The sequence below is a fragment of the Xylocopa sonorina genome, chromosome 2 (genome assembly GCF_050948175.1).
Source record: "Xylocopa sonorina isolate GNS202 chromosome 2, iyXylSono1_principal, whole genome shotgun sequence".
Taxonomy (NCBI): domain Eukaryota; kingdom Metazoa; phylum Arthropoda; class Insecta; order Hymenoptera; family Apidae; genus Xylocopa; species Xylocopa sonorina.
Window position 1 is genome coordinate 15,753,847 of NC_135194.1, and position 27,597 is coordinate 15,781,443.

At 43.3% G+C, this 27,597-nt stretch overlaps 2 protein-coding genes across 2 annotated transcripts; one reads left to right on the top strand and one right to left on the bottom strand.

Annotated features, from left to right (window-relative positions):
* Positions 1–1,264: 1,264 nt before the first annotated feature.
* Galphas (G protein alpha s subunit) lies at positions 1,265–19,155 on the top strand. Its single transcript, XM_076909845.1, has 10 exons — positions 1,265–2,089; positions 2,996–3,068; positions 5,112–5,166; positions 6,444–6,563; positions 9,446–9,543; positions 14,222–14,276; positions 14,362–14,435; positions 14,929–15,108; positions 15,205–15,409; positions 15,487–19,155. Exons 1-10 carry the CDS (start codon positions 1,951–1,953, stop codon positions 15,631–15,633), a joined length of 1,146 nt encoding a protein of 381 aa, XP_076765960.1. The 5' UTR covers positions 1,265–1,950; the 3' UTR covers positions 15,634–19,155.
* A 4,775-nt stretch (positions 19,156–23,930) lies between these two features.
* Positions 23,931–27,281, bottom strand: Ddx1 (ATP-dependent RNA helicase Ddx1). Its single transcript, XM_076909941.1, has 12 exons — positions 27,143–27,281; positions 27,003–27,054; positions 26,738–26,931; positions 26,467–26,666; positions 25,911–26,381; positions 25,665–25,834; positions 25,434–25,596; positions 25,174–25,360; positions 24,803–25,096; positions 24,511–24,728; positions 24,316–24,436; positions 23,931–24,249 (listed from the first exon to the last, which is right to left on the bottom strand). Exons 1-12 carry the CDS (start codon positions 27,156–27,158, stop codon positions 24,131–24,133), a joined length of 2,205 nt encoding a protein of 734 aa, XP_076766056.1. The 5' UTR covers positions 27,159–27,281; the 3' UTR covers positions 23,931–24,130.
* Positions 27,282–27,597: the final 316 nt, after the last annotated feature.

Genomic DNA, 27,597 nt, shown 5'->3' on the forward strand with positions numbered 1-27,597 from the left:
GTGAGGATACGAACCTGATCCATCTTAAGCGCGGTGGGCCGCCGCGCTGGTGGGCCTAGCAGACGACATGTTGGCTGCAGGGAGCAACTCGTCTCGGATGTTTTGGCCGCGAATTTCCTCCGGGATTCTTGAGTGAGGAGAGTGAGCGAACGCTGTGAAAGCGAGGTGGAGCGAGAGTAAGACCACTCGAGGGTGTGTGCGAGAGAGGGCACACGGTTGGGTTCCCCGAGTGGTGGTTGTGCCGTGGTCGTCGACGAGAAGCTCGCGGAGAGGGGTAGAGGTTGGGAAGCGGCGGGAGAGGGGGAACCCGGACGAGCCCTCGAAAAATTGAGGAGTCAACGAAACGAAAATCAGAGAAAGAAGAAAAAGTACGGGCGAGTCCTATAGTGCGCAAGGGGATTTCCTCGTGTGAACGGCGAGGCGATTGCCGGGAACGGGAGAGGAGGCAGCAAGACGTGTCGGGAGCTACGAGAAAATCGGTGCGAACCGCTCAATCGCCGTGCATCATCTTCCTTATCTACAGGAGCTGTCGATTCTGTCACTTTCTTCGATTTGCTCGAATAACGAGCTAGCAGCACACCGGAGCCGATCTATTTTAACTTCTCGTTGTTCTGTCCGAAGGGTAGGGGCTGCTAGTGGCGAGGCAAGGCGAGGTCGGTGCTGTCGTATACATGCGTCCGAGTCCCTTCCTCCTGAAACGATTTCGCGTGTGTCTCGTGTTCGCGGGCCATCACAGGAGGCGCATCGGACAGTGCACGTCAACCTATTATCCCAGTCCCGGTCTTGCTCCCACTCTCAAGTGCTCGTCGTGCCTCGTGCGTACTCCCTCTATCACAACCTGCCGCGAGTGTCTCGCGGCCGGTTTTCGCCAGTGTTAAACCGAAGATTCGGAAGTGGTTCGACTGTCTCTGTATCATCGATATTTTCTCGTCGCGTCCGCGATACAGGGTGGTCGTGGTTCGCTCATCGTATAGCCACACGACTCGCCTACTTTCTTCCGAGCGGATCAATTTATTATCGGGCCAGGTGTCACAACCCGCGGACCCGTCGTTTCGCCACGACCGATTGCCCTCCTGGAAACTCGGTATTCGGCATATCCACGCGCAGCAGACGACCACTCTCTCGTTCTATCTCTTCTGTATGTATACTCGGTACTTGAACACGCACGGCACGTCGTTCGAAGTCACCGTGTTGGACCAGCAGCACCGTCGTCGATCGTGTGTAGCTATGGTTTCGCGGGCAGTGCGAGATAGTGAAAGAGAAGCCGTGAAGTGAAACGTGTATATGTATGTATACATATACATACGTATATACGCGTACTAGTTGGTGATACATGAAACGGAGAGAGTAATCGCGCGACTAGTAGAAAAGGAGGAAGATCAGCGCACAGCGCAGAAGAAGAGCAGCAGAGAGGGGAAGATAAAAAGAGGAGATCCGCGACAAGAGCGATCACCGTAACGATAGCGGGTGGAAGAACGAGAGAAAGGGAGAAGGAGAGAGAGGCAGAGGTAAAGAGAGAGGGAGAGGGAGAGTGAGCGAGAAGGCGAGGAGAGAATTGGAAGAAGAGGGAAAGATAGACAGAGATAGAGAACGTTCGATAGAAGGACGAGGCTCGAGTGTGGAGAAGCGCGACACGGTAATAGATAAGTATCGAGTGATAAACACGGCCGGGACGAAGGAACGAACTCGCATTACGTATACGTGTGGGTAGGGAGTAAATCCCCGCGAATCGCGGTGTTAGAAGTCTGTACTTATCGAACGTCATATTCGCGCGCGAGATAAACAAAACGGGCTGCCGGTAGCGCTCGTTGCACGAGCCTGTTCTCTCTCGTTTCGGGGTAGTAGAGTGGTGAGGATAATCTTTCTCTGAGCCGGGGACAACAGAGAACAACAGAAGTGGAAGGGAAGAGCGAAGAGGGTGAGCCGCGCGTGTCTCTCTCGTGGTGTGTCATGGGGTGTTTCGGCAGCCAAAGCAGTAAGGCCAGCCAGGATGACAGCAAGAACCAGAAGAGGCGCTCGGATGCTATCACCAGGCAATTGCAAAAGGATAAGCAAGTTTACCGGGCTACCCACAGACTCCTTTTGCTTGGTAAGTGAACTTGCTAAACTTTCCCTTTCTTTTTTTTCTCTGCTCTCTTTCCCCCACCAGTTGGATAATCTCTTTATCTCGCGAACATTACGACACGCTCCTCGTAAAATCCCGAGTTACGTTCCGTTCAGGATATCCTCTTCTTCCGTTTCACCTCTCTTCATTTCGTTAGACACGGTATATACAATTTTATATATCTATATCTATGTGCACGTGTCCAGAAACGGAGAAAATTTCCGCTAGAATACCAGTTGAGTCGGCTTCGATCAATCCGATTTTGGACAAAAAGCGTCCGGTCAGAGGATAGACCGAACATTATCGCGATGTTCACCAGCGCGTAATTCAATTTTATCGATTATCGTATGAGCCGGCACCCACGAATATCCAGCGGGCTGGCTGGCTCATGTTGTACCCTTTTCGTGCCGCTCTCCGTTCGTCTCCTTCTTCTCCTTCTCTCGACTACCCAGAATCTTTTTCACATAGCCAACTAACGTGGGTGCGCGCGTGCGCCCCACACATATGCGCGCACACCATCTGCTTATTACGATACTTAACCCAACACCTAGCCATTACCTTCCTATTCTTCGTTTATGTAGGTCGTCGTTCTAATTCGACGTGTGTTGTGTGTGTTGCGTGTAACCGACTCGTAGCTGTAGGCTACGAAGCAACAGCTGTTACTGTATTGTTTCCCCTATCGTGTGCAATTACGATCCTGTTCCTGTTTTACGCAAAAAAGAAAAAAAAATACGATACGATAGCATGCTACATCTCGCGCATTCACCAAAGAATTTTTCGGATAGTCACGAGAAAAATAGGTATCGATCGAGTTACTTTTGTTTTTTTTATTTTATGTAAAACGCGAACAAAACTGTACAAGGAAAGATAAATATTGTTTTTATGTTTTAGGGGCGGGAGAATCCGGGAAGAGCACCATCGTCAAACAGATGAGGATATTGCACGTGAATGGTTTTAGCGAAGCGTAAGTTTCGTTGCTCCGTTATAGCGTTACTGTCGAGCCAATGAAACGTTTCGATATTATTTCACGGAGTCTCTGGTCCTCTTTTTCCTTTCATTAATACGCATTCGTGAATGACTCAGGACGCGAGTACAGTTTAGCCCATCGCGTGATTCCAGTATCAACACGTGGTTCGAGAAAATTTTTCTTTTTCATCTTGACTCCCTGTTACTACCTTTCTATTTCTATTATATATTCTTCGCGCGCCTTTCATCGCCTTGATTGTTCTATCGAGATACACGATTCTTCTATGGTTAGAGCGATCCATTCACTTTCGATGTACTCTTCTTCCCTCTTCGTCCGTTCTATATCCAGCTGCCCGCGTGTGGAAAGCGTGAGGACGAACCAAAAATACAGTTGCGAAACGACGCAGGCCAGACAGAAACAAGTCGTTATCGTAAAAAGAACGTCGGCACACCTATACGTGGAAAATCAGGGGCAAGTAGATATGTAGGATGAAAACGACGTGCAAACAGACGGCTCGGCCCGGTTCGTGTAGTGTCGTAAATTCTGTCTGCCTCCAAGTGCTGATAACGGACCCGGAGCACGCCTTATTATTACGTTTTGCGATGATTTCTTTTTCATTCGCCTTTTCCCTTCTTCTGATTGTCCTTCTCTCTATTTTTTTCTTTTTCCTTTTCCAGATTAATCACACCGGCGTACAAAGAGAGAGAGAGAGAGAGAGAGAGAGAGAGAGAGAGAGAGAGAGAGAGAGAGAGAGAGCGAGAGAGAGAGTACACGCGGAATGTGTTGGATGCGAATCACGAAAATCCTTCTCTATCGTCTGAATTTCACTGGCTTTTCCCTCGTTAATGATGCGATTCTAAGAAACATTACGCGTTCGACGCGCCCGATGCAAATTTCGCTTGTTTACTATGGAAACATACCGTAGAACCTTGGTTCTTTTGCTCTTTTGTTCCTTCTGGTCCATCTTGTATTTTCTACACGTACAAATTATATCGTGCGGATTCAGCTTTGTGCGCTTACCTTCTCGGTGGGGATTGGAGAATCGAAAAAAACGACAGGTACATCGTTCTCGCGATTCACATCGTTCGCTGTCTTCTTCTTTAATCCGTAGGTCGACAGATATTTTAATTAGACGCGATTAAACAATTAGAATTAGGTAAATATATTTATATCTACAGTGGTAGTAGTGGTTTTGGCGCATGTTTTTGCTGTTCCAGCAAGACGAAGCTTTTAACGTATAATCCTGCTAAGCGATAAAATCGTCAGTGTAGGCGGTCGTTCGATTATTTTTAGCGTTCTTGTATTCGAATATCGCGTGTAACAGGGTACGAGCCTTTTAATCAGTGGTCACATGTATTCGAAACGTCGAAAATTGAGGGCTCGTGGAATGAAAACCGAGGAAAATTTAGGGAAATCACGCTGATAGATGGAAGGACAAGCATCTTAGATAGTGATATAGGGTGTCGCCTTGTCTAGGAGAAACTCAAACGAAATAACGACGCGAATGAAAAATGGAGAACCTGTATTAGATCGTAACTGTCGTCATTCTACATAATGTACGCATGCGGTACGTGTGCACGATATACGCGAGTGTCTGAAAACGATTGAACTCCGTTTCCGAGTGACGACAGGAGCCTGGCACAGGTATCACCATAGAGCGAGCAGATGCGACAACACGAAAAACCTCCGGTTCGCTTTTGTTACTTGGCCTTTGTTATCGATCACCGGTATTAGATTCGCGAAACTTCCAGTGTGTCTCCAAAACTGACGAAATCGTTATACTAAAACTGGCGTGATGCCGTGCGATCTAAAATTACCGAATGACTCGGGTGAACCTACTAATAATGAAAATACGCGCCTATGTCTGTCACTCGAGTCAATGTTGCTGCGATATACACGATTCTAAACATCGTATCGAGTCATTGGTTTTCTTTTTTCGCACAGCGTTAAGGGTATTCGATGATGTGCACATGCTGGTGCATCGAGATCGAAGACGAAAGATGAAGTACACCGTTTGTTTCTCAACCATTTTCTGTGCAGGGAAAAGCGGCAAAAAATCGAAGACATCAAGAAGAATATCAGAGACGCGATACTGGTAAGAATTTCCTTTCGAATATTTGTTTGCACGATACTTATTTTTTTTCTTTTTTATTCGCACGCGGTGCAAACCGCGTGGTCGAGCGAGAATCGAAGGTCTCGGTGCACACGGCTAGCTCTATTACTCGTATTTTAGAGTAACAGTAAAAAATAACTATTTCATGCACGGTAGATTACGTACAATCGTTTAAATATGTAAACATCGTTTATCGGCACGTTTTTGGTAAAAAAAAAAAAAAATGGTTTCAACGTTAATGATGGTCTAAATAAAGTATCACATCTACTTGTAATAGTCGATTTTCGTTGAGAAATGGAGTTGATCACGTCTCGCACCGGTCCCTCCAATTTTCCTCCGCGGCTGGCGCTTATTTTTATTCCGCCACGTGGATCCCACAATCAACGAGCCATTCTGCGGTGCACGCGCAAAGTGTTCGGAGGAAGTTATACACGTATAGTAGCTCATGTGTACGCTATATTATTTCTATGTCTGTAGAAGACGATTGGTCTTAACAGCGGCTGAACCGTCGTTTTCCTTGCGTGTCTCAGCCAACGATACAACACGCTTCGTCCCTCCGAAAATATCCTTTCGGAGTAATATTCGCGAAACGCGTCGAATAACGCGGGATATTCTGGGAATCATGTGATTTATCGTTAAATCGATACGCGGTCTATTCTAAAGCGGTTGGTGTTACAGCGGTGAAACACTTTCGAGCCACGAGATCGGCAAACTTTCTTTAACTCCGCGATTTTTCCTCGGCGCGGTCATGAATCAGCTATGGAGTTAAGCTTCGCCTCACTTTCGTAACTGATAAACATTTTAATACTCTTATTAAGTTATTTTTGCACTCGCTTATTACTATGTGCGAGGAGTGTGCAAACGCGGTCGTCTTGCCGGGCGTCCCGTCATTAGCGTTACGTGATACGCCCGTAAATTCGCGACGGTTCAACACCGTGCCGAGAACAGCTCGCTTGTCATCAATTTGCGTTTCGAGGCCGTGTTTGGATACGCGTATCGTCTGTAACCTTGCAATCGCTTCCGTATGCCGGGTGAATGTAATAGACAAGCTGCCCCACGGCATTTAAGGATTATGAATGACAGTATTATCTGCGCGCGGGGAGAGCCAGATACGGACGACTCGGAAATTTCGATAACTTTTCACGCCTCGTCCGTACTATCCGCCTCGTCCGACGCGAGGGATGAACTTTCTTTTCCGCGTCTACGATCAACTGCGGCTGGCACACGTGGCTTTTTTCAGCGGTTACGTTCTTTTTCAGACGATAACCAGCGCGATGAGCACGCTAACGCCACCCGTTGCTTTGGAGGACCCGGCAAATCAGAGCAAAGTCGACTATATCCTGGATGTCTCGTCCTCACCGGACTTCGATTATCCCCCGGTGAGTCGGAGCCAACCTATTTTCTCCATGTGCTTTCTACATGCGTGTATGTGTATGCCTCCTTAAATGTAATACGATGATAAATGCGCTCGTGTCTGCGAACGGTTCGCTTCTGTTTCTTCGATGAATGGGAAAGACCGATCCAACGGCTAGATGATTTAGTGCGTTTGCGTGGAAGCCTCCGGACCGTGCATACGTACATTTATACCAGTCACAATGGATCGCTGTTTCTTTTTTTTTTTTGTTTTACTGCAGATGGTATGGCGAAATTTCGTTAGCGTTTACGCGATATACACGAACGGAAGAATTTCTTCGTGTGAGAGCCACTGTGCGGCATGATCGGTGTTTACAATGTTTACATAGTCTCATCGTACATGTTGGTGCGCTGTACAGTGCTCCGGCTATGATGTGCTGCGCCATTCCTTGCCTCGTATATGCGTGCATGCGTTCTGCTCGATTATACCGTCGAATAGAGAGAAAGTCGATTAACGAAAAATGTGTTCGCGCATCACGATCGTCCGGCTATGCCGCGATGAAAGTGTTCAGCGTCGGACAAAAGAAATTTGAATAGCCTTGGCCTTCGTCCACGTTAAATTGTTGGTCGTAGTACATTACAGGAATATATTTCTAGTTTGGATCACGTAATTCCATAAGCAGGCGTGTACGATGAATTGTACAGTGAAACTGGTTAGGGGAAAACAGGGGCGGGTGGTACCATTAAAATATTACGACACGAGCGAGCGCGGTACACGTTATTTAACCCGTTTAGTCATTTTGTATTCAGGCCAGCAATTCAGCCGCGCCTCTGGAACGTGCACTGAAGTCGGTAGCGTGAATTTATCCCTTAAAAGATCCGCCGATTCGATGCTCCTCTACCCCCCTATATCGTACACAAGCTTTCTCGAATTTGTCGTGAATTTCCCTTTTGTATGAACGGTGACCGAGGATACGAGGAGCTGTCGAAGCAAACGGGGAAATATTCGATGGATGCCAATAAGAATATACAGGTCTCGTCGTGCGCGGAGCTAATCCGAGAGGATAAAAAAGGTTTTTCGGGGTCGAAGAGGCATTGACATTTTCCTTAGCCAGTTGACCGCGGGACCCACGCGTACGGCTATTACAGTGAGTTCTGTCAGGTCGTAAGGAATAATGATTTCTCGGTTGCCAAGAAGATCAGGCCGAGATTTCGAGAGCACCGAGAATCGCGAACATCTCGGAACCGGTGAAACGACGCGGCGCGTCTCGAAATAAAGTCGTCGCGACAAAATAATCCGCGTGTTTTACGTCATTCACAAGCAGTTGCCTGCCACACGAGCACGTTTCACGGTGGTTTCGGTGCAGAAACGCGAATGCTCGCGGTCCCGCTCGTTCGTTTGCACGCGATCCCCAACACCATGACCATCGGGGAACGATGCACCTAAATTAATCGAATCAAATTGGCTGCCACCGCGGCAGTTTTGCGCTACCACCGTCTAATAATAACGACGTTACTTTTCTTTTCTACGCGTGGCGTCTCGTTGCGTCTAAAGAAACCGAGCGGTGAATTACAATAAATGGGAACGGCTATAATAGTAGTCTTGAAAGTAGACGAGATTCGTGAAAGAAGTCAACATCTCTGTTGAAGTTATTTGCGGACAAGAGTAGCCTATTTATACATTCGAGTTCGCCTATGTAGTTCGGTACGGAGCAATATAGAGGAGATTTTTATTCCTGACACTCTTTCTCCTGTTAATTCAATTGAAATCGTTCGCAGAAGAATAGTTGTTCGCACAATGAAAGTGAAAGTACACAGCTAGTGAGTCGACGAGTCTAATCTAATTCACTCTTTGGTGAACCTGTCGGACCTTTGCTCGATGGATTCTATATCCGAGACACATGGGACCGGATGAAAAACACCTACGAGTATGGTAAAGATAGTCATCCGCTTGGCGGACAAGGTGATGGGTTTAAATTTGAATTTCTGCGTTATAATACGACTCGTTGCGTGCGATGGAATAGTTTATGCGTACGAATAAACGCGTCTTTGTAACAGGAGGCAGCCTCAACGGTGGCAGGGGCTACGTTTTATTTCATTTCGACGGGCCGCGTCCAATTTGTCACTGTCGTTTCGCTTTTCGCATATCTGGACGCTGGTTGTCGAGGATACGGTAGTTTATTTCGAGTCGAATCCTACACCGAATTTGACCACCGCTCGTTTTATGAAACACTCGTTACGCAATAGTCGCTTTATGAAACGTCGCGTAAAAAAAAAGTTAACGGAGGCTGACTAAAATTGTCCACGTCGAAAATTTCTCATTTACACGGCTATTGTGACTCGAGATACGATCCACTTTGCGCTCTTCGAGGAAGGCGGAAAAACCGTGCGCCACGAAGTTTCCGTAGCGACTTCAAAGTTGAGAAAGTTGGTCCGGTTTGCTTTTGATATCGGAAGTGCTCGGAAACTGGTTCCTGGGAAAACAAAAATCCAGCAGTTCCAGCAAGTTTCACGAAGGGCTTTCAGCGGGACTTTTGCTTTGACGCGAGTAACAAGCGTATACTTGGTCAATTTTCCTAGCGAGTTGACGCTCGCCACCGTCCATCGACTACTTTCTGATAATGGTCGATTTTCTTTTGTTTCGCGCGGATGAAGCAAGGGGTGAAAATGAAAAAACGAAAACACTTTCGTTGATAACGGGATGTGCTTCGCGGTATTGGCAGCCTCGCGCAAGTTACGCGCGAAAATGTGTCGCGCGTTGATCCAAATCGTGATGCGAAACATGTTGTCGTCACGACGGTGGCGAACATCGAGCCAAATTCCGCCAAACTGTAAAACTTATCCGCAAATCGAAATCTTCCGTTTCGTCCCGACGATCCACTAATCGCAGTGTATCTGGTATTTTCAGGAGTTCTACGAAATCGTTGAGACCCTTTGGAAGGACCGAGGCGTTCAGCAGAGTTTCGAGAGGAGTAACGAGTATCAACTAATTGACTGCGCCAAATAGTAAGTTATCTTTCTTACTTGCAATCTTTGAAACGGGACGAACGATCGCGAAATCCAACTCAGAACGCGGCTGCTGTCGGTCGGTGATAAAAATCAAAGGGTGAAGTTATCGCATAGGTTCGTCGCGTTAGAAGCTCGAGGCGCGTACCGAAGCTATTCTAATCCGCCCCAGGTTGATATCCCGATTACGATAAGAAGCACGTACGATAACGTTTATGCGATGATAATGGCGGCGGATTTGCCCGCGGATTCGTATGCGCTTATCCTTTCAACTATTCCGCGCGTGCCAGGGAATATAACTCTGGGGCGAGAGTTGTTGGTTCCGTGAAAAAGTGTAACAGCTTGCCTATTCTAGGTATCTGGTTGGTGTACGTGTTTGTGCGCGTGCTAATATATACATCTGCGTTCGTTATCCATATCTGACTTGTAAATAGTCCGCGAAACGCGGTTGGATAAATTTCGGAACCGTTCGCTTGACCGCGATACATATGGCATATCCGTGTATATTCATGGGCCTGGTGACACCGATTTAATGCCAATGGAGACAATGCCTTAACGAGGTAATCGCTTTAATAGGGGCCACTCGTTTATCCAGTGGTTCTCTCGATGAATCCGCCAGCCTCGAACTTTTTTCACGCTGTTCACCGACGCACGAACGCCGTTCGGACACACAGATCGTAGATGAACGAGCACAATGCGCCCTCGTCGACTTTTGTTCGGTCCTCTCTCTTTCTCTCTTCCACTCTGAGAACGATATTTTTAACGTCTTCCGAAAGATATTCGTGTCTTTTTTTCTTACGTTTCCGAGGAAGCTTCCGGTGGAGCTGGATCGAGTTCGCCTTGAAAAGTTTCCAGAATACATATCTTCGATTTCTCTAGTCAGCAAGGGATAGATGCGATAAAGTGACATTGGTACCGATGGCAGGTTCGTTTGCAGGTTTCAAAAATTGATAATATTCATCGAACGAGCGGTTAATTGCAGTGAGATAATTGGATGAAAGTGTACACAGGGTGGTCACGAAAATCTGTGGTGCACAGGTATTTGCGGCGACGTATTATTCTCGTCGGCCCCCTTTTCGACGGGAACTCCGCGAGGAACCTTCGTCGACCCGATATAAATTTATATAAATGGACGAAAAACTGGTCCGCGCCGTGGACCGTCCCGATCCGGCAGGTCACTTCGAACCGCGTCCCTTTGAAAATTACATAGGCGAGGCACAGGTTGTTGCACTGGATCGTGGGCAAACGGGCGTGAATCCCGGGTATAAACGCGAAAATATGTCCGCTGTGTTAACAAACCAGAACATGTGGTTACTCCGTTCGCCGTCCATCAATTCGTCAAACACTTTAATTAGACAGAGCTCGCTTTATATTTGGCCATAACCTTGCGAGACCTCTGCAATTACCGCGATATCGTCGTCGTGGTTCACGTCGTCGTTGTCGTTGTCACGTTGTCAACGGCAGGAGAGATTAAAACGTTTATTACTCGTTCGTAACGCGTCCACGATCGGCGTCGTGCAACATGGCAAAGTGTCTGTTTCGCGTTTCGCAGCGTGATCGCATCGAGATCACGATAGTTTTCGTTTCTAGCTAAAAATATGTTAAACCCAGTTACACTCCGGTTACTGCACCTTGTCCGCGTCGACGTTTGCGTGAATTTTTTAACTTCAGTTTTCGTTTTCCCTTTCTTCTCTTTCCTCGATTTTCTCTCGTCCACTTGCGCACCGTAATGGAAACAGAGACGGAGAAAGAGAGAGAAACCTCTCGGTAAAAATAGTACGTCGTATTTTTAGGGACCACTGCTCGAGATATAACGGAGGTATTCGCGTGGACCACGGAGACGCGAGATTGTTGTAATTTTGGACGCCTACTTGCTAACCACGAGCCTCGTTTACGGGTACGCGATAGGGGAAAGTGATATCCGATTAGCATATCGGACGAGAGACGGTCGAGGGAAAGATAACGGACGAATTTTTTTGGAAGGACAAAGAACACGAATCGTTAAACGCAACTCGGCATATTTGTATCGGAGATACAAGTAATATGGGCCATCAACAGATTCCCTAAAATATCCCCGAATCCGAGTCGGTGTGTGGCGAATAAATATTTGCACGACAAGAATAAGAGATCGCTATGCAACAACGACTGATTATTGATTGTTGGTACAGTCAGAATCATTTCCTGGTTAAACAATTGTCGGATTTCACGCGATAAAATCCGCGAATGAAGCATGTCCCGATGTTATTGCGATCCCATGTTCTGCTGGTATCTCCTTTGAGTCCACGAGTCAAATCGCATTGGCGATTCTATTCATCGCGATGCCACTTTTGATATCGAATTTTCGTTTCGAATTAAAAACGAATAAAACTTTGGCATGGAAAATGAACGGAAGAGATGAAAGCTGAAAAAAGAAGAAAAAACCGACCGCCGTACACGGGGGGAGAATCGAGTAACGTGCCAATTACACGATGGAATACCTCTCGGCACACCTTAAAAAAGGAAACACGTGTCGCTATATATAGACGTCGGTCTATGTGCTGGGATCACTGATGCTACCACATATAGTTCATCAATGTTTAGGTCGATAACAATCTTCTCTTCCGTGGCATCATCGCGTCAGATAAAAACCGTGCATTTTTTTATCCTCGTTAATAACGTTTTCGGCGCCGATTTCTAAATATAGAACGCGAGACAAAAATCGTTGGGACCGTTCTCCTCGGAGGATCATTGACGGTTCTCCAAAAGTGGCCAGCGTCGTTTCACGGGGCAATCGAAATCCGTGGATTCTTCGAATAATTTGCCATTGGAGACGGGACGGTACGGTTTTGAAAGAGTCGAAATCGACGCAAGGAGCACGTAATGGGTCTCCGACGCGGATTCGATTTGGTCTACTTGAATTCTCATTACTTATGCAACGGGTTGAGCATTGTTTTGCAGTCACTCTGACCTCGTTCAAAATCCACGAACATTTGTTTCCTTGCACGCGTTCGACGACACTTTCGACTCGACTGCGCCCGATGGGTTATCAATTTTTTAATGATTCGGTGCAAGAATGACGAACGACTGAAGTTACGCCGTGGTGAAGGAGTGTCACGCGTGTGTCGTGTCGTTAGAAATAACGTTGTTGGTGTCGACCTCAAGGTCGGTGGCGTTAAACCGCGGCGATAACCAGAAAATCGTTCTGCTGTAGCCAGTGGGTCACGACCTCCTTCCTCTTTCAATTCTCCGGAGGTCGATAACCTCATTTCTGTACGGGCGCGCCAATTTCATGACCTACCTTTCTCACGAGCCTACACACTAGCCACCTATATCCCACTGGCTTCTGTAGGCCCTCCTATGAAACCACTTTGCCGAAAACCAATTTGGTCGATTTGTGGTTCCTGAAATTTACCCGAGGAGCCAATTTCTGGTTACTTACGCCTGTTGGGGGCCAGTGAACGCTTGCTTAATTGCTGTTGCGCCTCGTAGATTGTCTCGCCTGTAGCCTTCCTGACTTTTACGCATTACCGCCAATGAGAAGCACTTCAAATGCTCTCAATTATTTTCCGCTGGAAGGCTCTCTTTTACAAGCTTTGAAATATTATCGATGAAAAATTGTCGTTGTCTCCTGTGGCTATTTAATGTCCGGATCGGAGAGTATCGTCGCAGTCTGTCAGTAAATATATTATCACCGTCAACCGACTGTGGAAGGTTGCACAGCGGTGTCAAAGCGAAGACCCACCCCTGTAGGCTCTCGCGCGTACACGTACACCTGCACAGAGTGCCGGTATACATACGTGCAGCTAAGTCTGCACGTACGATTGATGGCGAGCAGCGGTGGCAGTGACCCATGACCCGGATTGGAAACTGGGTGCCAGAGAGGCATACCCGGCGAGGCCGAGAGGGCGAGAGTTGGGGTTAGGATAGAACACCACCGAAGGATCGATTTTCCCTCTTCGTGCGCTCTATCCACCCTAGACACCAGCCAGGGAGGTTCTCTTTCGAGAGAAACAGCGGCACAAAGCGACAGAGAGAGGATATAAGAGCCATGGGAAGAGAGAGAAAGAGAAAGGGAGAAGAGAGAAGCATACGAGCGTAGAATGAGAATTATTAGACGGAGAAGAAATAGAAGAAAATAGAGTGTCCCGCCCCTTTTCAGCAGCCGCTTTCGTTCTCCATCGTGTTGCATTCTCGCAACGCTTTCGACAGCACGCGGCTCCGTATCGGGATCCTTTGGCTTCCATCTGGACCGAGTTGGGGGGGGGGGGGGGTGAGGAATAAGAATTTACCTAGAAACACCTATTAGTAATGTATGTTTTATTTTGTATTCCGGATGACACCAATCAGCGACGCCTTCGTTAGTATCTGGGATTGGCGGTTGTTCAAAGTTTCGCAACCTCGTTGGTTTTTCGAACGGATGTCGGTGGCAAGCATCCTGTTTACACCGTATTCGAGAAAAATTTGACGGCCTCGAGCGTCGATCAGACGAAGAACGTGCGAAGCGATTCTCGTGATAACAATGCGGTTGACCGGCGATGATCGTTATCGCGGATGGGCAACATCGATCGGAAGTAGTCCGTACGTTAATCAAGGCGTAGCTCGTTACGACATATCGAATCGGAATCATCTGACGAATGCGTAGATTCTCATCGATACGCGGCGGAATACGTGTAATCGTTCCTTCTCTTTTCTGTTCCAGTTTTCTAGATAAGGTAGCCATTGTTAAACAACCGGATTACACCCCCTCGGAACAGGTAATTGTCGACACGAGCTCTCTAAACGCGAAACCATTGCGCGGGAGATTTCGATCGGACGATAAATCACGTTTATCTGTTCCAGGACATCCTCAGGTGTCGAGTCCTCACGTCCGGTATCTTCGAGACACGGTTTCAAGTCGACAAAGTAAACTTTCAGTAAGTCCTCACCGATAGCTGCTTGCTTTACTCCAGTGTCGTCTAACTATATATAGACGACGTATTACAGTAACATCGGCCGACGGTAAATATAACGCGAAGCAGCGACGCGCACCTCATCCCGGCGTGTATATTACAGCTATAGACTTACGCGCTATACGTGCAAGCGAAATCCGTTAACCGCGTTAACGCCTCCGCAACTTTATAATATTTCCCCTTTTTGCCTTGGTCCCCGCTCAGCCCTCCTCAGATCAGATCGTCCGTTTCGCTGTTAAATTTAACGAGCAGTCTTTATCGGTCCCCCGTTGGAATTTTATCCCGTCGGAATTAGATTCGCACAGTTCAATTCTCCGATTTCGATTCTATTGCTCTTCACATTTTACTCGTCGCCGGTGTTACGTGATATTCGACAGTGTTGAGGAGATGGTCTCTCGCTTGTCTTGTGTCCTCGGATGGTGGTAACGACAGCAAACCGATCGGCTTTCTCTTGCAGCATGTTCGACGTTGGTGGCCAGCGCGACGAGAGGAGAAAATGGATACAGTGCTTTAACGATGTAACGGCAATCATATTTGTAACAGCATGTAGTAGTTATAATATGGTGCTCAGAGAGGACCCGACAAAGTTGAGACTCAAAGAGAGTCTGGACCTCTTCAAAAGCATTTGGAACAATCGGTACGGAGCTTGATACGTTGGCTGAACGCTGATTTAAAGACGCGTGTCGAGCGGAAGATAATTGACAATTCTGTATATCCCGTTCTTTACTTTTAGGTGGCTTCGCACAATTTCCGTAATATTATTTTTAAACAAACAGGATCTATTGGCGGAAAAGATAAAAGCAGGGAAGCACAAATTAGAAGACTATTTTCCAGACTTCGCGCGATATCAGACACCGGTTGAGCCCGGCGTGATAGCGGATCCTTCGGAACCTCCCGACGTTATGAGGGCCAAGTACTTTATTAGAGACGAGTTTCTTGTAAGTTCGCTTCATTCTCAAATTCCCAATTCCCGAACGAAGAACTAAAAAAAATGTTCGAATTGGATTGTTTGCAGCGTATAAGCACAGCGAGCGGCGATGGTAAGCACTATTGTTATCCGCACTTTACATGCGCCGTCGATACGGAGAACATCAAGAGAGTGTTTAACGATTGTCGGGACATCATTCAACGGATGCACTTGCGCCAGTACGAGCTCTTGTGACTTCGTTCCTGCCGGCGTGTCCTGTTATCTATTCGTATAAAAAAGATGGTAGCGCTCCACGTTGAGCTAATGCGAGTCAAGCCAGTCGTACCGTGGGCGATCTGAATCCTAGTATCGCGATGTACGGCGATATATATATACATATATATATATATATAACATTGGTGCGTGGACAACTCTTCTTCGCGTGATCTGAAGCCGTTTAATTATTCAGAAAGTAACGCGTCGAAGATTCCTCGTGTACGCATATACACACACGTGATTGATCACTGCGAGTCGATCGTTCTTCTTCGACGGTGAGTTCAAGGAGAAATGTTGGTACGCAGCGGTTGGGGGTTACCTAATGGAAAACATGTCTCGCAACGGAGAGAATGTCGTAGTTCTCTTTTTGCACAGAATCGCTTACTATGTCATTTGGTGTACAAGCAAATTATGCCCTCGCGCATTCTACTCTAACGATCGTGTTTCAACAGAGAGAGAAAGAAAGAGAGAGAGAGAGAGAGAGAGAGAGAGAGAGAGAGAGATATCTCGGGCATTTCGATCACTCGACTACTTTTTTAGGTTTCGTCGAGAGTGTGCTGAACGTGGGGGGGTGTGGGGTAGGGGAGGGCGATAAATATTCTTTGCTAGAAAAACACGTGCAATTTTAACTATTACCTCGTTAATTTTATTCTTATTACGCATCAATTCGTTGATAAGAGAGAGAATGTGCGTGTGTTTGCAAGGGGAGTGCACGAGTCGATGAAAGCAAGAGCGTACGAATGTTTTATCGTGGGCCGATGTTACAAAGTAACATACCGGCAATCGTATAACGGCTCTTTCGTCTGGCACACTCGTCGCGTTATTATCTCGTTCAGATTTAGTATTTAAGAATGTTTCTTAAGACTTAGGTAATTTCTCCGATAAAGGTCCTTATCGTTAAACGTTTCTTTACTCACTTTTCGAATCTCTATATATTTTCTCCCTGCCCCCCTCTCTTTAAAACGGTGTAATTGTGAATACGATCTCCGTGTTTTTATTTGTGAATTAGTTCTTTTTTGTTTTTTTCTTTTTTTTTCTTTTCTTTCGAACTTCCGAATCTCGACTTTTAATCGCATTGGTCCGACCTGTAGGAGTCTCAGCCGCACCTTTTTACAAGAAGAGTATTTTGTGAGATTTTACAGTATTTCGAAGAGCGTTTTAATTATATAAACTATGTATCAAATATGTACAGGGTGACCGTCCACACGAATTCATGGTTTTTATGTGCGTTTCCTATGAATCGAGATTCCTCACCGATATCGTTTTTACTGATTTTCCATTGAACTACTTCAATTCGTGTACTTAGGCACATACATACGTATTTGTCGGTGTAGCTAGTGTCTACATGTAAATCCTAAACGTACGCAAGGGGAAGATGTGCCATGTTGAGAAAAAAAGAAAAAAAAATTCGTTTTACACGTACACTTTTCGACTATAGCGTTAGGCTCCAACTTTACACAACAATCAAAGTACGTCAGTGTAAACATTCTAACATACAGAGGTATAATATGTTGCTTATCTATTCGACCTCGTAACTTATGAAATCCCACGTCTCGTTTTCGGGTAAATGTTTTACGTCTCGAGGGAGGTATATGAAACGGTACGCGTGTACAAATTTCGATCGGTGCATCAAAATGATCTGTTATCATCGGAACTTGTAGGATAAAATCGCTTGAGCCAAAAGTGCGATGTACGAATTTCTTATCTCGCATATACTTTAATATTTGGACACCCTGTATATGGTAAACATCCAATCATTTTTTCTTTTTCTTTTTTCCTCGATTTCATACCAGATCCGAAAGACGAAGGGTGTTTTGTACGCGTGTGCGAACTGCTTCGGAAGTACGCGCATTGCGGCTATATCTCGCACGTGCGTACACGTGCATTCTACTATAAATACATAAACTGGCGAATTGATACACGCTGAACTGAGGGAAAAAAAAGAAAAGGGAAAATATCCATCTTTAACGCAATGTACCTTCCTTCTTCGTAGCAGCGCGTTCACACGCGTACTCGCACCGTGCAACCGGCAAATTAAGAGGTGGTTTATCGATCTTTGTAACGTCTACTTTCATAATAGGTAACGAGAGTTTAACGTCAAATAAAACTGAGTAAAATAAGGATACGAATAAGCCGCGTTCCGATGGTTTATGTAACCACGACGTAAATATATTGAAGGCGTCCGGTTTTACTATCCTTGTTATCGTTTTGTTCCGACACACTTTTTCCCGGCAAAACGTGTCACGTCCGCTCATACGTCTTTTTCTCTTCGCTACAGATGATCATTTACCATAAACTAGCGAAAACCGAGAAGAAAACAAACCAGAGTTCTGCTGTTTCCTTTTGTAAGCACTTTTTTTTTATCCCGTGACACGTCTCTCCAAAGATCTGTATCTCGACGAATCGCTTTTCTTGCGTCCTTTCGAAAGTGTCTTATCCAGCGACATGGGTAATCTGATTTCTCGTTTATCCACTCGTTGATATTCCACCTGGTCGCGGTTTAACACGCGTGGCTGTCGAAACAATGAGGATAGAAATTCCGGACATTGCATAACGGTTACTCCGTACATGCCCGACGAGCCCGACACCCTCATAAATGTACTCTCATGTAATATCAATGTATGGGCCCGTGTGCATACCCATTATATATATGTATACCTATCGTACTAATACATAACTGACAAGCCATAGTTTGTAACGGTATTTATAACTTTACGAAGTGTTATTTTTACTGTAAAACTTGATGACAGATGCAAGAGTGGAAGAAAGGATGTGAGGGAGAGCGAAAGGGAAGCGAGCCTGTGTCCGCGAGTATACACGTTATATGAATATTATACCTATCGATGAAACTTCCGTGAGACTTTAATGTTCACCCAGCACAAAGAGATACGAACCATCGTTTCTGTGTATGCCAGCGAGTATGAACGAGTATTGTGTAATTAGTATTGTTGCAAGTATTCTTATGCGATTTTTTCGTTACGTTTCTCTTCTTTTTTTTTTTAATGAGAAAAAAAAGGAACAATGCATTCGTTCTAATTCAAGTGCTGTACCCAGCGGCATCGGACAACGGGAGAAAAAGGGAAAGAAACATTACCTTGATTTGATTAACCGCGAAAGAAATTTCGATTAGCCACTTTCATTAGCCGCGATATCAATGAAAACATACGCAGAAGTAAAAGGGAATATATACTATTATTATTTGTTGAATGTAAACAAAATTCGTGAATGTAACTATAATCCAGTTTGTTGTGCGCGCGTACGTAAGCGAGGAACAAACGTATACCGAATTAATAATCATTTCGCGTGGCCACGATTGTACCGATATACATATACATTGATACATACATACATACAGGCATACATACATACATACATACATACATACATACATACATACATACATACATACATACATACATACATACATACATACATACATACATACATACATACATACATACATACATACATACATACATACATACATACATACATACATACGTACATACATACATATATACATACATACATACATACATTATATTATACTGTATACATACGCCGATCGCACAAGTTTTCTTCTTTTACTGTACGTACAATGTACCCAGGCATGTGAATATGCGCATGTAAAAAAAAAAAACAAGCGGTGCGAGTAATTATTATTTGTAAATAGAATAATGGCAGATTCGTACGGAGACAAAGCAATGACGTATCGATAATTTGACGAAGTCGATTGAACACGATGCGTCTCGTTTTTGAACGGTACCCATTTTTATATGCATCTGCATTTAAATCTCTCGACAATGGTTACGACTAATTTTGTTTTTCTAACGACGGAATTATCACGCCCCCTGTCATTTTCTGTTCTTTCTCCGAAAAATTCGAACGACCCAGTCGCGTTACCTCACGAGGCACGCCATTCTCTGTTTCTTCTTTCATCGCGATTACTATCCTGCCGTACAAACGGACACGTCGACGAGACACACGGTGCAACGCATCGTTGAGGAGCCGCGTTATCCACTTACGTTTCGCAATATTCTTCGTGGACCATGTTTGCTGGGAGCATTGCCTTAAAAAAGAAAAAAAAAGCGAAAGTCAAAGTAGACGAGCGAGCACGGTTGGAATTGTTGTGACGAGGGCGCGTCGTCGTACATTAATTCGACGAGGAAACGTGGAAATAATCCGAGATTACGAATTTCGTTTCGTGTTACGCCTCTTCAACGAAACCAGCCGATGTTTCCCCGTAGATAAATACGCATTTTGCACTGTCCCGCTCTCGCGTTTATGTTTAAAAGTACAGAGTCATTTATTGTGATCGTCTTATGTCGTTACACTGTTATTCGATAAAAGAAAAATTTGTCTTTACATAGTCAGATTTTATTGAAGCGGATGATGTAGTTATGTTATTACTATTACTATTACTATTATTATTATTATTATTATTATTATTATTATTATTATTAAATCATCGCTGTCATCATTTTTATTAGCATCCTCATCGCGATCGCCTCATTTCTATCATCATCACCGTCATTATCATCGTTATTATTAATATTGTCATTATTATTGTGATTAGCGATTACTGGTGTAATCATTGTTAAAAGCTACGCTCGGGAGAAATTAGATTCGTCTGTCCGATTTAGTGTAATATATGTATTTATTTAACCGGCCACGATCGGTGCAGATGCGACTTGATTATTGTAACGCTGTACTTGAATTGTGGTTGTCCTCCGAATAATAGAAGAAATTATTGTCTTTCGTAAATATCGTGATCATTTATGTTCGAAGAAGAAAAGGAAAGAGAACTTGGATCACTCGTCGTTCAAAGAAAAGAACGGGGACACGGGATGAAGACGAGCGTCAGCGTCTTTGAGACGGGCGCGCGTCGACGCTCGGATCGTGGTCCCGCGCAGTTCCGGTTCTATCGTAACACCGATTCACCGAGAAACAAAGTTTTCAGAGGTTTTTAAAATGTGCAAGGCTAAGGTCGATTCGCGAACAACGCGTGCATCCGCGTATATGCACGGAGACCGGATAATCGTTCTCAAAGTTGCCAGAATTATTAAACCGATGACGCATATACACGAATGCACGGAAGTTCAATCGATCGAAGTTACGATTACCGCTACGAATAAATACCGATGCATTTTCCAAGTACGTAGAGATGTAAAGCTGCTATTTTTATTTCTCGTTGTATTGTTTTCACCGCGCGAGACACATTCATCTGAAGAGAGTAAATGTGTGCGAGAAAGAGAGAGAGAGAGAGAGAGAGAGAGAGAGAGAGAGAGAAAGAGAATCGAAGACGCATGCTTATTCATATTAACTTATTTCGAACAACCATATGTACATTATTGTTTCTGTTAGTCATCACTTTCAATGTCTTCGTTAGTAAAGTAGAATTAATCATTTGCGTCACGTTATTCTTATGATTCGCCTCGGGACGGTTTTTTTCGATATTTTCGCTAATCGTCTTTGCGCGTTACCAATACGTTCTGTTTATAATTAACGAGCGTTTCATTCGTTGAACGATTGCGTAGACGTGTAAGTCTTGTTTGCGAAAGTATCGTGAAACCCGTTGAAAGAGGAAAATACGTGGAAGTTCACTGTAAATTTCCCAAGTACGACGTATACATAGTCTTTCGGAGGTGAGCCCTCACCTCCGCTACTCTATCCATTCAGCCGTTCGAATTCACGAATAGGCGATAAGAAAAAAAAATGTTCCATTTGCCTCTACCTGAAAATATGTCGACAACCGTTGTGTATCATGGTTCCAAACGTTTCTCGATTGTGGATCGTGCCTTTCTACACTTCTCTCAATTGTTTTGTTGATTCCTCGTACTTCATCAGAAATCGAGATTGCTTTAATAGAACTTTTAGAAGCGTCAAAGTGATCTTGCGTTTTGGATACCGTTCATTTGTTCAATTGTCGGGTCACACTTCAACGGAAGACCACTTTGACTCGCACACATACATGAACGTACACACACACACACACACACACACACATAGGTGCACGCAGACACAGAGAAAAGTTCTTAGATAAAATATGCGAGAGACAAGGGAAAGAAGAAGCTACATATATACTTGTGCCTCGAGCGCGGCAACTATCCTATTCGTAAAACGAGAATATGAGAAGAAGAGTCACGCTTTAGGCTCTCGCCAGTATTCTATCGACGTAATTTCTATGAAAATATATGTGCACGATGATCGATCGTCAGTGTTGTCCGGAAACTAACTTTTTTCTAGTCTTCATCATCTTGTTCGCTAGAATTAAAAAACAAAATGTTCAGGTGGCAAGAGCATTAGCGCTTTAAGAAATCACGGCTGTTGCTTACGAGTACAGTTTAAGTAACGGCTGGAGTGGTGTTCGATACTGGCGAACAGTCTAATGGAAATTACAACTATAGAATTCACATTGAAAATTCCGTGAGAGAAGATGGGAATTGATCTTGTTGATTATACCTATGAGAAGAAAAACAACGGATCGCTTAATCGTTTACACGTAAACGTCTCATCGCGTTAGAAAGGATAAGAGCAGAGGAATTGAGGAGAGAAAGAGAGGAAGAAAAGTGTTACCGACTGGTCAATAAGTACGTCCCCCCCCCCCATCCCCCCGAAAAAACTCGTGTTTTCTCCCTAATTCTTAATGAACTCGTTGTTGCGTGTCTCTTAGAAGTATGTTTAGCTGAGAAATTAAGAAAAATGAATTACTATCGACGCAACCGCAAAAGTGAAAGCGATTTGCAGGAACCGTTGAACCGTAACATTCGTAATAAGCGCTAACTATATACGAGCGAATGAATGATAACGGGTAGAAAGGGAAAGAAAAAAAGGAAACACGTACATACTCATATGAGATGAAAAAAAATATGCGCGATGTAAATGAATAATACGAGAAATTCGTTAGGAAATGAAATTAAATGTTGTCTGCCCCATGATTTCGCCGAGGATTTTTTTAAAGGATCTAGACTAACGAGTTTTCACGATGAAACTGCACAATAAAGGAAAAAAGAAAAGAATAAAAAAAAGAAAAAAAAGACAAATACATATAAACACAAACCGATATACATTGCGTACAATGCAATCAAACGAAAAGATATGGTTACTATATAAAATACGCGAACGGGTATTGATCGCCCAAGTCGTTTAGTTGTCGAAGCTATTTAAGTAAGAATCATGGGGTGGACATGTAGCATACACGATAAACTAATACACGTATAAATACGTAAATATAAATATATATATTATATATATGTCACGCATGTTTGCATATATATTATGTATATATATTATAAATATAATTCATTGAGTTAATACGATCGTAAGAATTCGCGTGTGTGGTGAGTGTGCGTTCGAAATAGAAAAAGAAAAAAAAGAAAAAAATATGGGAGAACGATTCGTACGACTGTAAATGTGTTTTTAAATTACGCAAGAAGATAAACAAAAAATATTTCATTCTCATTCTGTGATGACTGTCTGAATATGAAGAGAAAAAAAAGAAATGTTTTCCCGAAACTATGCTGATTAATCGATTAAATTATTATAGGGAGTAAAGGGTTCGGACTCGTGTTGTACTAATTGCGTAAAAGATGTAAAACGAGACGAATCATCTGCGAGCGCGCTTCGTCCGCTCGTGCGAATGAGATAGACGTGTTACGTTCGTATAGCACGTGTTACACATAAATCATATACACTATTTAAAGAGAAAAAGAAAAAAAAAGAAAGGGGAGAACACGTACGCTATATCCGAGTGCAGAGAACAAACAGTATGATTTGTATACTGTATAACTTTAGTCGTTTACCATTGATTTCGAGAAATGTGTATAAATTATTATGTGTAATTAAACAAAAGTCATTTAGTAAATTCTAAGAGTGTATAATATATAATGTAATAAATATATATGCGTGTGCGCGTGTGTGTATACGATTTACGTACACACGCGCGCACGTGCTATACGAAACTAAATCACAACAAACATACGCATTGTCCGAGTACATGCGTGTATACAGAACGGAAAGAAAAAAAAGATCATACAAAAGATATTGTGAAAATTACAAAACCAACAACACTGCAAGGCCACTGTATTATACATTTGTGTAACTAAAATAGCGATGGTACAATTATGAGAATTATAAAAATACAATAAACACACTTACCATATGTCTTATATACACATATACAAATGCTATCTTTACATGGTTTTCTTTTAGAAAAAGCATATATCAAGAATGTCTTAATTATGAGTCACTTACGGAGTCGGGAACGACACTTTACGTGAACGAGAAATGTTATATTACTTGTAACGAATTTATACATTACATTTGAAAGTACATATGTTTATAAATACTAAGAAATTATTCAAACACTAGCATAACATACTGAAGTACAACATCCGTAAATAGAATAATTAATTCGAGGAATCTACTAAGCTTAGCTTGTTGTTGAATTATATTTAATGTATAGCTAAAAGTATCCTCAGTTCGCTGCGGTAGCCATGTGCCTTTTCAAGTATAAAATTTGTGTTTTTGATTCCAAAGATGATAATTCGGCCACGTAAGGCGCCATTTGCTGGACGTGATTCTGATAGTTCGAACCTAAAAGTTCATAAGTATTATGAACACAAAATTCATTTCCTTAACACGAACACAAGATTTACATACCCATGGCTGCTTTCTTCTCTCCATATACAACTTTTCCGTCAAAGTCATTCATTGGAACTTTCATGTCCGCTTCGATTTGTTGAATTGTGATATTCAAGTGATCCTCAATTTCAGCTAAGTACTAGAATAAAATAATTTAGTTTGATGATCAGATATTAAAGGAAAAGTAAACGATCGCATTGCGTTGAAACTTACGTTGGGCTCGTTATACCACATACAACAACCACCTCTGTCTGTAAGATTGGTATTGCTGCAGTTCCTTCCACGGGAAGGACACCATTCGCCGTGATACCACACTTTTTCAGGAACTTTACTAACTAATGAAATGGCTAAGCCCATTCGTTCGGCTCTGCCCACTCTACCTATACGATGCACGTAGTTCGATTTCTCGTCGGGTAAAGTAATGTTGATCACTAAAAATAAACGGTATGATCGATAAATCGACAATTGCATGGAAACGTATCAGGCATCAGTAGAGATTACGTACTGAAAGGTAATCCAGAGATATCTAAACCTCTAGCTGCAACATCGGTGCAAATCAAAAACTTTACTTCTTGCCTTTTGAATTTCTCCAGATTAGATTTACGTTCGGCAGGCTTTCGATCACCGTGTAAACATACACACGAGAATTGGTTCCCACCAGTTTGTTTCAAATAGCGCTCCAAGTTATCGCAGTCTAATTTAGTTCTACAGAAAATGATTGCTCTATCAATATTGTGCTCCTTGATAGCACGGATGCAGTATTCGCCTTTTAGTATCTTTACTGCCTCTGAGAGTGTCTCTGCAAAGCAACGTATGTGTGTAGTTACATATAATTAACACTGAGAGTTATAAGAAACGGTATAATATAACATTCACCAGGATTGTTGTTTCCAGGTCTTATATTGTCCCTAGCATGAACATTATCAGTTTCAACGTGTCTTCTTAAATTGTGCCACGATTTGTCTTTTTGTGGATCTACTATTACAACAACGTGATGTACTGTTTCAGGCACTGCATCTTCACCTTTTAAGTCTACCCATGTTGGAAAATGCATCAGACGTTCCTGCGTAAAGAGTAGAGAACTGTTACACGTATATTCTGAAACCAAATTCTACGTTTGCATTACAAATATTCACCGCCATTTTCTTCACTTCGAACGCGTGCAATGTAGCTGAACAAACGACCATTTGCAGTCTCTTTCCATCTGATGTAATTTTTGGTATTTGTCTATGCAAACGATCAATCAATTCTGTGTATCCTTGTTTTAATAGACCGTCAGCCTCATCCAGAATGAAGAATCTGATCAAAAGTTATACTATATAACGAGGCTCGGTACACTTGTGCAATTAACACGAATTGTACAGTACCTGCAATGCGTTAAGGACAAATAGCCGCCTTGTATTAAATCTTCTAAGCGACCAGGTGTTCCAACCACAATATCGATACCAGAATTTAGTGCAGAAATTTGATCTTTCACGCTAACTCCACCAATAACTAACAATTCTCTAACAGCTGGATTTTTTAAATGTTTCTTGAACTATATGGGAATGACATTACATTAGATATACAGAAGCAGTTCAGAATTTTAATATGTATTGCAATTAACATCATACTTTTTGAATTTGATTGTAGGTTTGTTCTGCAAGCTCTCTAGAAGGTTCTATGATTATGGCTTGAGGAGCATTGCACTTAGGTTTGCCATTGTCTTTGCTCTGAGCTTGACTACTGTTTACAGGATTCTCTCTTACAACCTCCTTAGAAGCTGATGCAACAGCTATGTAGTCGTTCGGAGGTGGGTACTTAAATGGTTGTGCACCAAAATTAAATGACATCTCTGCATTTTTCAGCACAACAGCTGGATAAAAGGTTTGCGATCTTTGCTGTCCGTTCAAAGTGAACGCCACACCCAAGTCTACTCCATTCTTTGTGAAGCTTATTTCACCCTTCGATAAATTCAGGAGGCATCCAATCACATCGTGCATTCCAAATGCCTCTCCATAATTATCAAACTGTTTCGCATTTGATTTTTTACCAGTACCACCAAAACCGAAACCAAACTTGTCTGTTCCTAAATCCAATGAAGCCTGTTTCATATAAATGCAGTGATGATTACCATCATTATACGATGTTGGTCTTAAGAAGAAATTAATAAAACGTTAAAGTAATTACTTGGGACGTGGACCATCCCACACGGCACAATCCTTCATCAGTTACAATGGCTTCGAAGAAGTATTTGTCCTTCCCTTGAATTCCTTTGTTGGCTCTGCAACCGTGCCATTCCTTTTGCTCACGACTCTGGCATCTCAAACCATCTGGTGTTATGGCTAACGATTTGCCTCTATCGAATAAACTCAGTGACCAATGTTTAGCTGTAAGTTATAACAGTTTCTTCAATCAAAGGGAATGGAAAACAAGAAAGAAATTAAGAAGAAATTCTTACAAGGTACTTGTGGCCCAGAGGAACTACTGCTGCCTGTTTTACCCGATTCAAAATCTTGCAAAGTTTCCCATACAATTTGCAAAATTGGTAAACAGAAGGCACCTGTTTTACCACTACCGGTCTCTGCAGCCATTAACACATCTCCGCCACCTAAAATTAGTGGAATCGCTTCCGCTTGCACGTCAGTTGGCAATCTGTAACGAAGCATTTAGATGAGACTCTATATTTTCTTTGATGTAGATTAACTGAATCTTCTTCTACTCACGTCCATTCCATTTCATCGACCGCTTTTGCAATTTCAGGCAAAACACCCATTTCTAAAATAAAACAATGTTATGACGTGAAACGTTTAATTTTGACGAGTATTAATGTCCTGAAAATACATTTAATGTAACGTGTACTTACCCTCAAACGCTGTCATAATTGCGACTTTAAATTACGTGTTTTAATTAGAAAATATTAAATTAGAATCTGTTCACCGGCGTTCTTCTTCCAGCGAACGTCTGCATCCGCAATATTCGATAGTCGGTGCTCCACTCGGTACGCAATCGTGCGCGTGAGAGCTCACACGGTTAGTCACCACACAATTAATCGTTGTCCTATAAACTTGCGTAAAGAGCACATCATTTCAGTATGGAATAGATTACACGTTTCCTTATTTCATTTTCTAACGTCATACACTTTTACGTTTATATTTTATAATATAATAATTAAACAAATATTATTAACTTTATTTCTACTCGTGGCGCCATCTCTGTGAAAAGTGCTCAAACTGGTCGCACAGCGTTATCAACAGCGAAGTGAACTACTGCTACACTAGCGCCATCTCTTAGGAAAGTGCGGAAACTACTCGGGAATTA

Excerpts from the sequence above, each read along its gene's own strand:
- Galphas (XM_076909845.1), top strand. The coding sequence starts at position 1,951 with ATGGGGTGTTTCGGCAGCCAAAGCAGTAAGGCCAGCCAGGATGACAGC. Across the intron at positions 3,069-5,111 it reads GTGAATGGTTTTAGCGAAGC|GGAAAAGCGGCAAAAAATCG; the intron begins GTAAGTTTCGTT and ends TTTTCTGTGCAG. Across the intron at positions 6,564-9,445 it reads CGGACTTCGATTATCCCCCG|GAGTTCTACGAAATCGTTGA; the intron begins GTGAGTCGGAGC and ends TGGTATTTTCAG.
- Ddx1 (XM_076909941.1), bottom strand. Across the intron at positions 25,361-25,433 it reads TCGAAGTGAAGAAAATGGCG|GAACGTCTGATGCATTTTCC; the intron begins GTGAATATTTGT and ends CTCTTTACGCAG. Across the intron at positions 24,437-24,510 it reads TGTGGTATAACGAGCCCAAC|TACTTAGCTGAAATTGAGGA; the intron begins GTAAGTTTCAAC and ends ATTTTATTCTAG.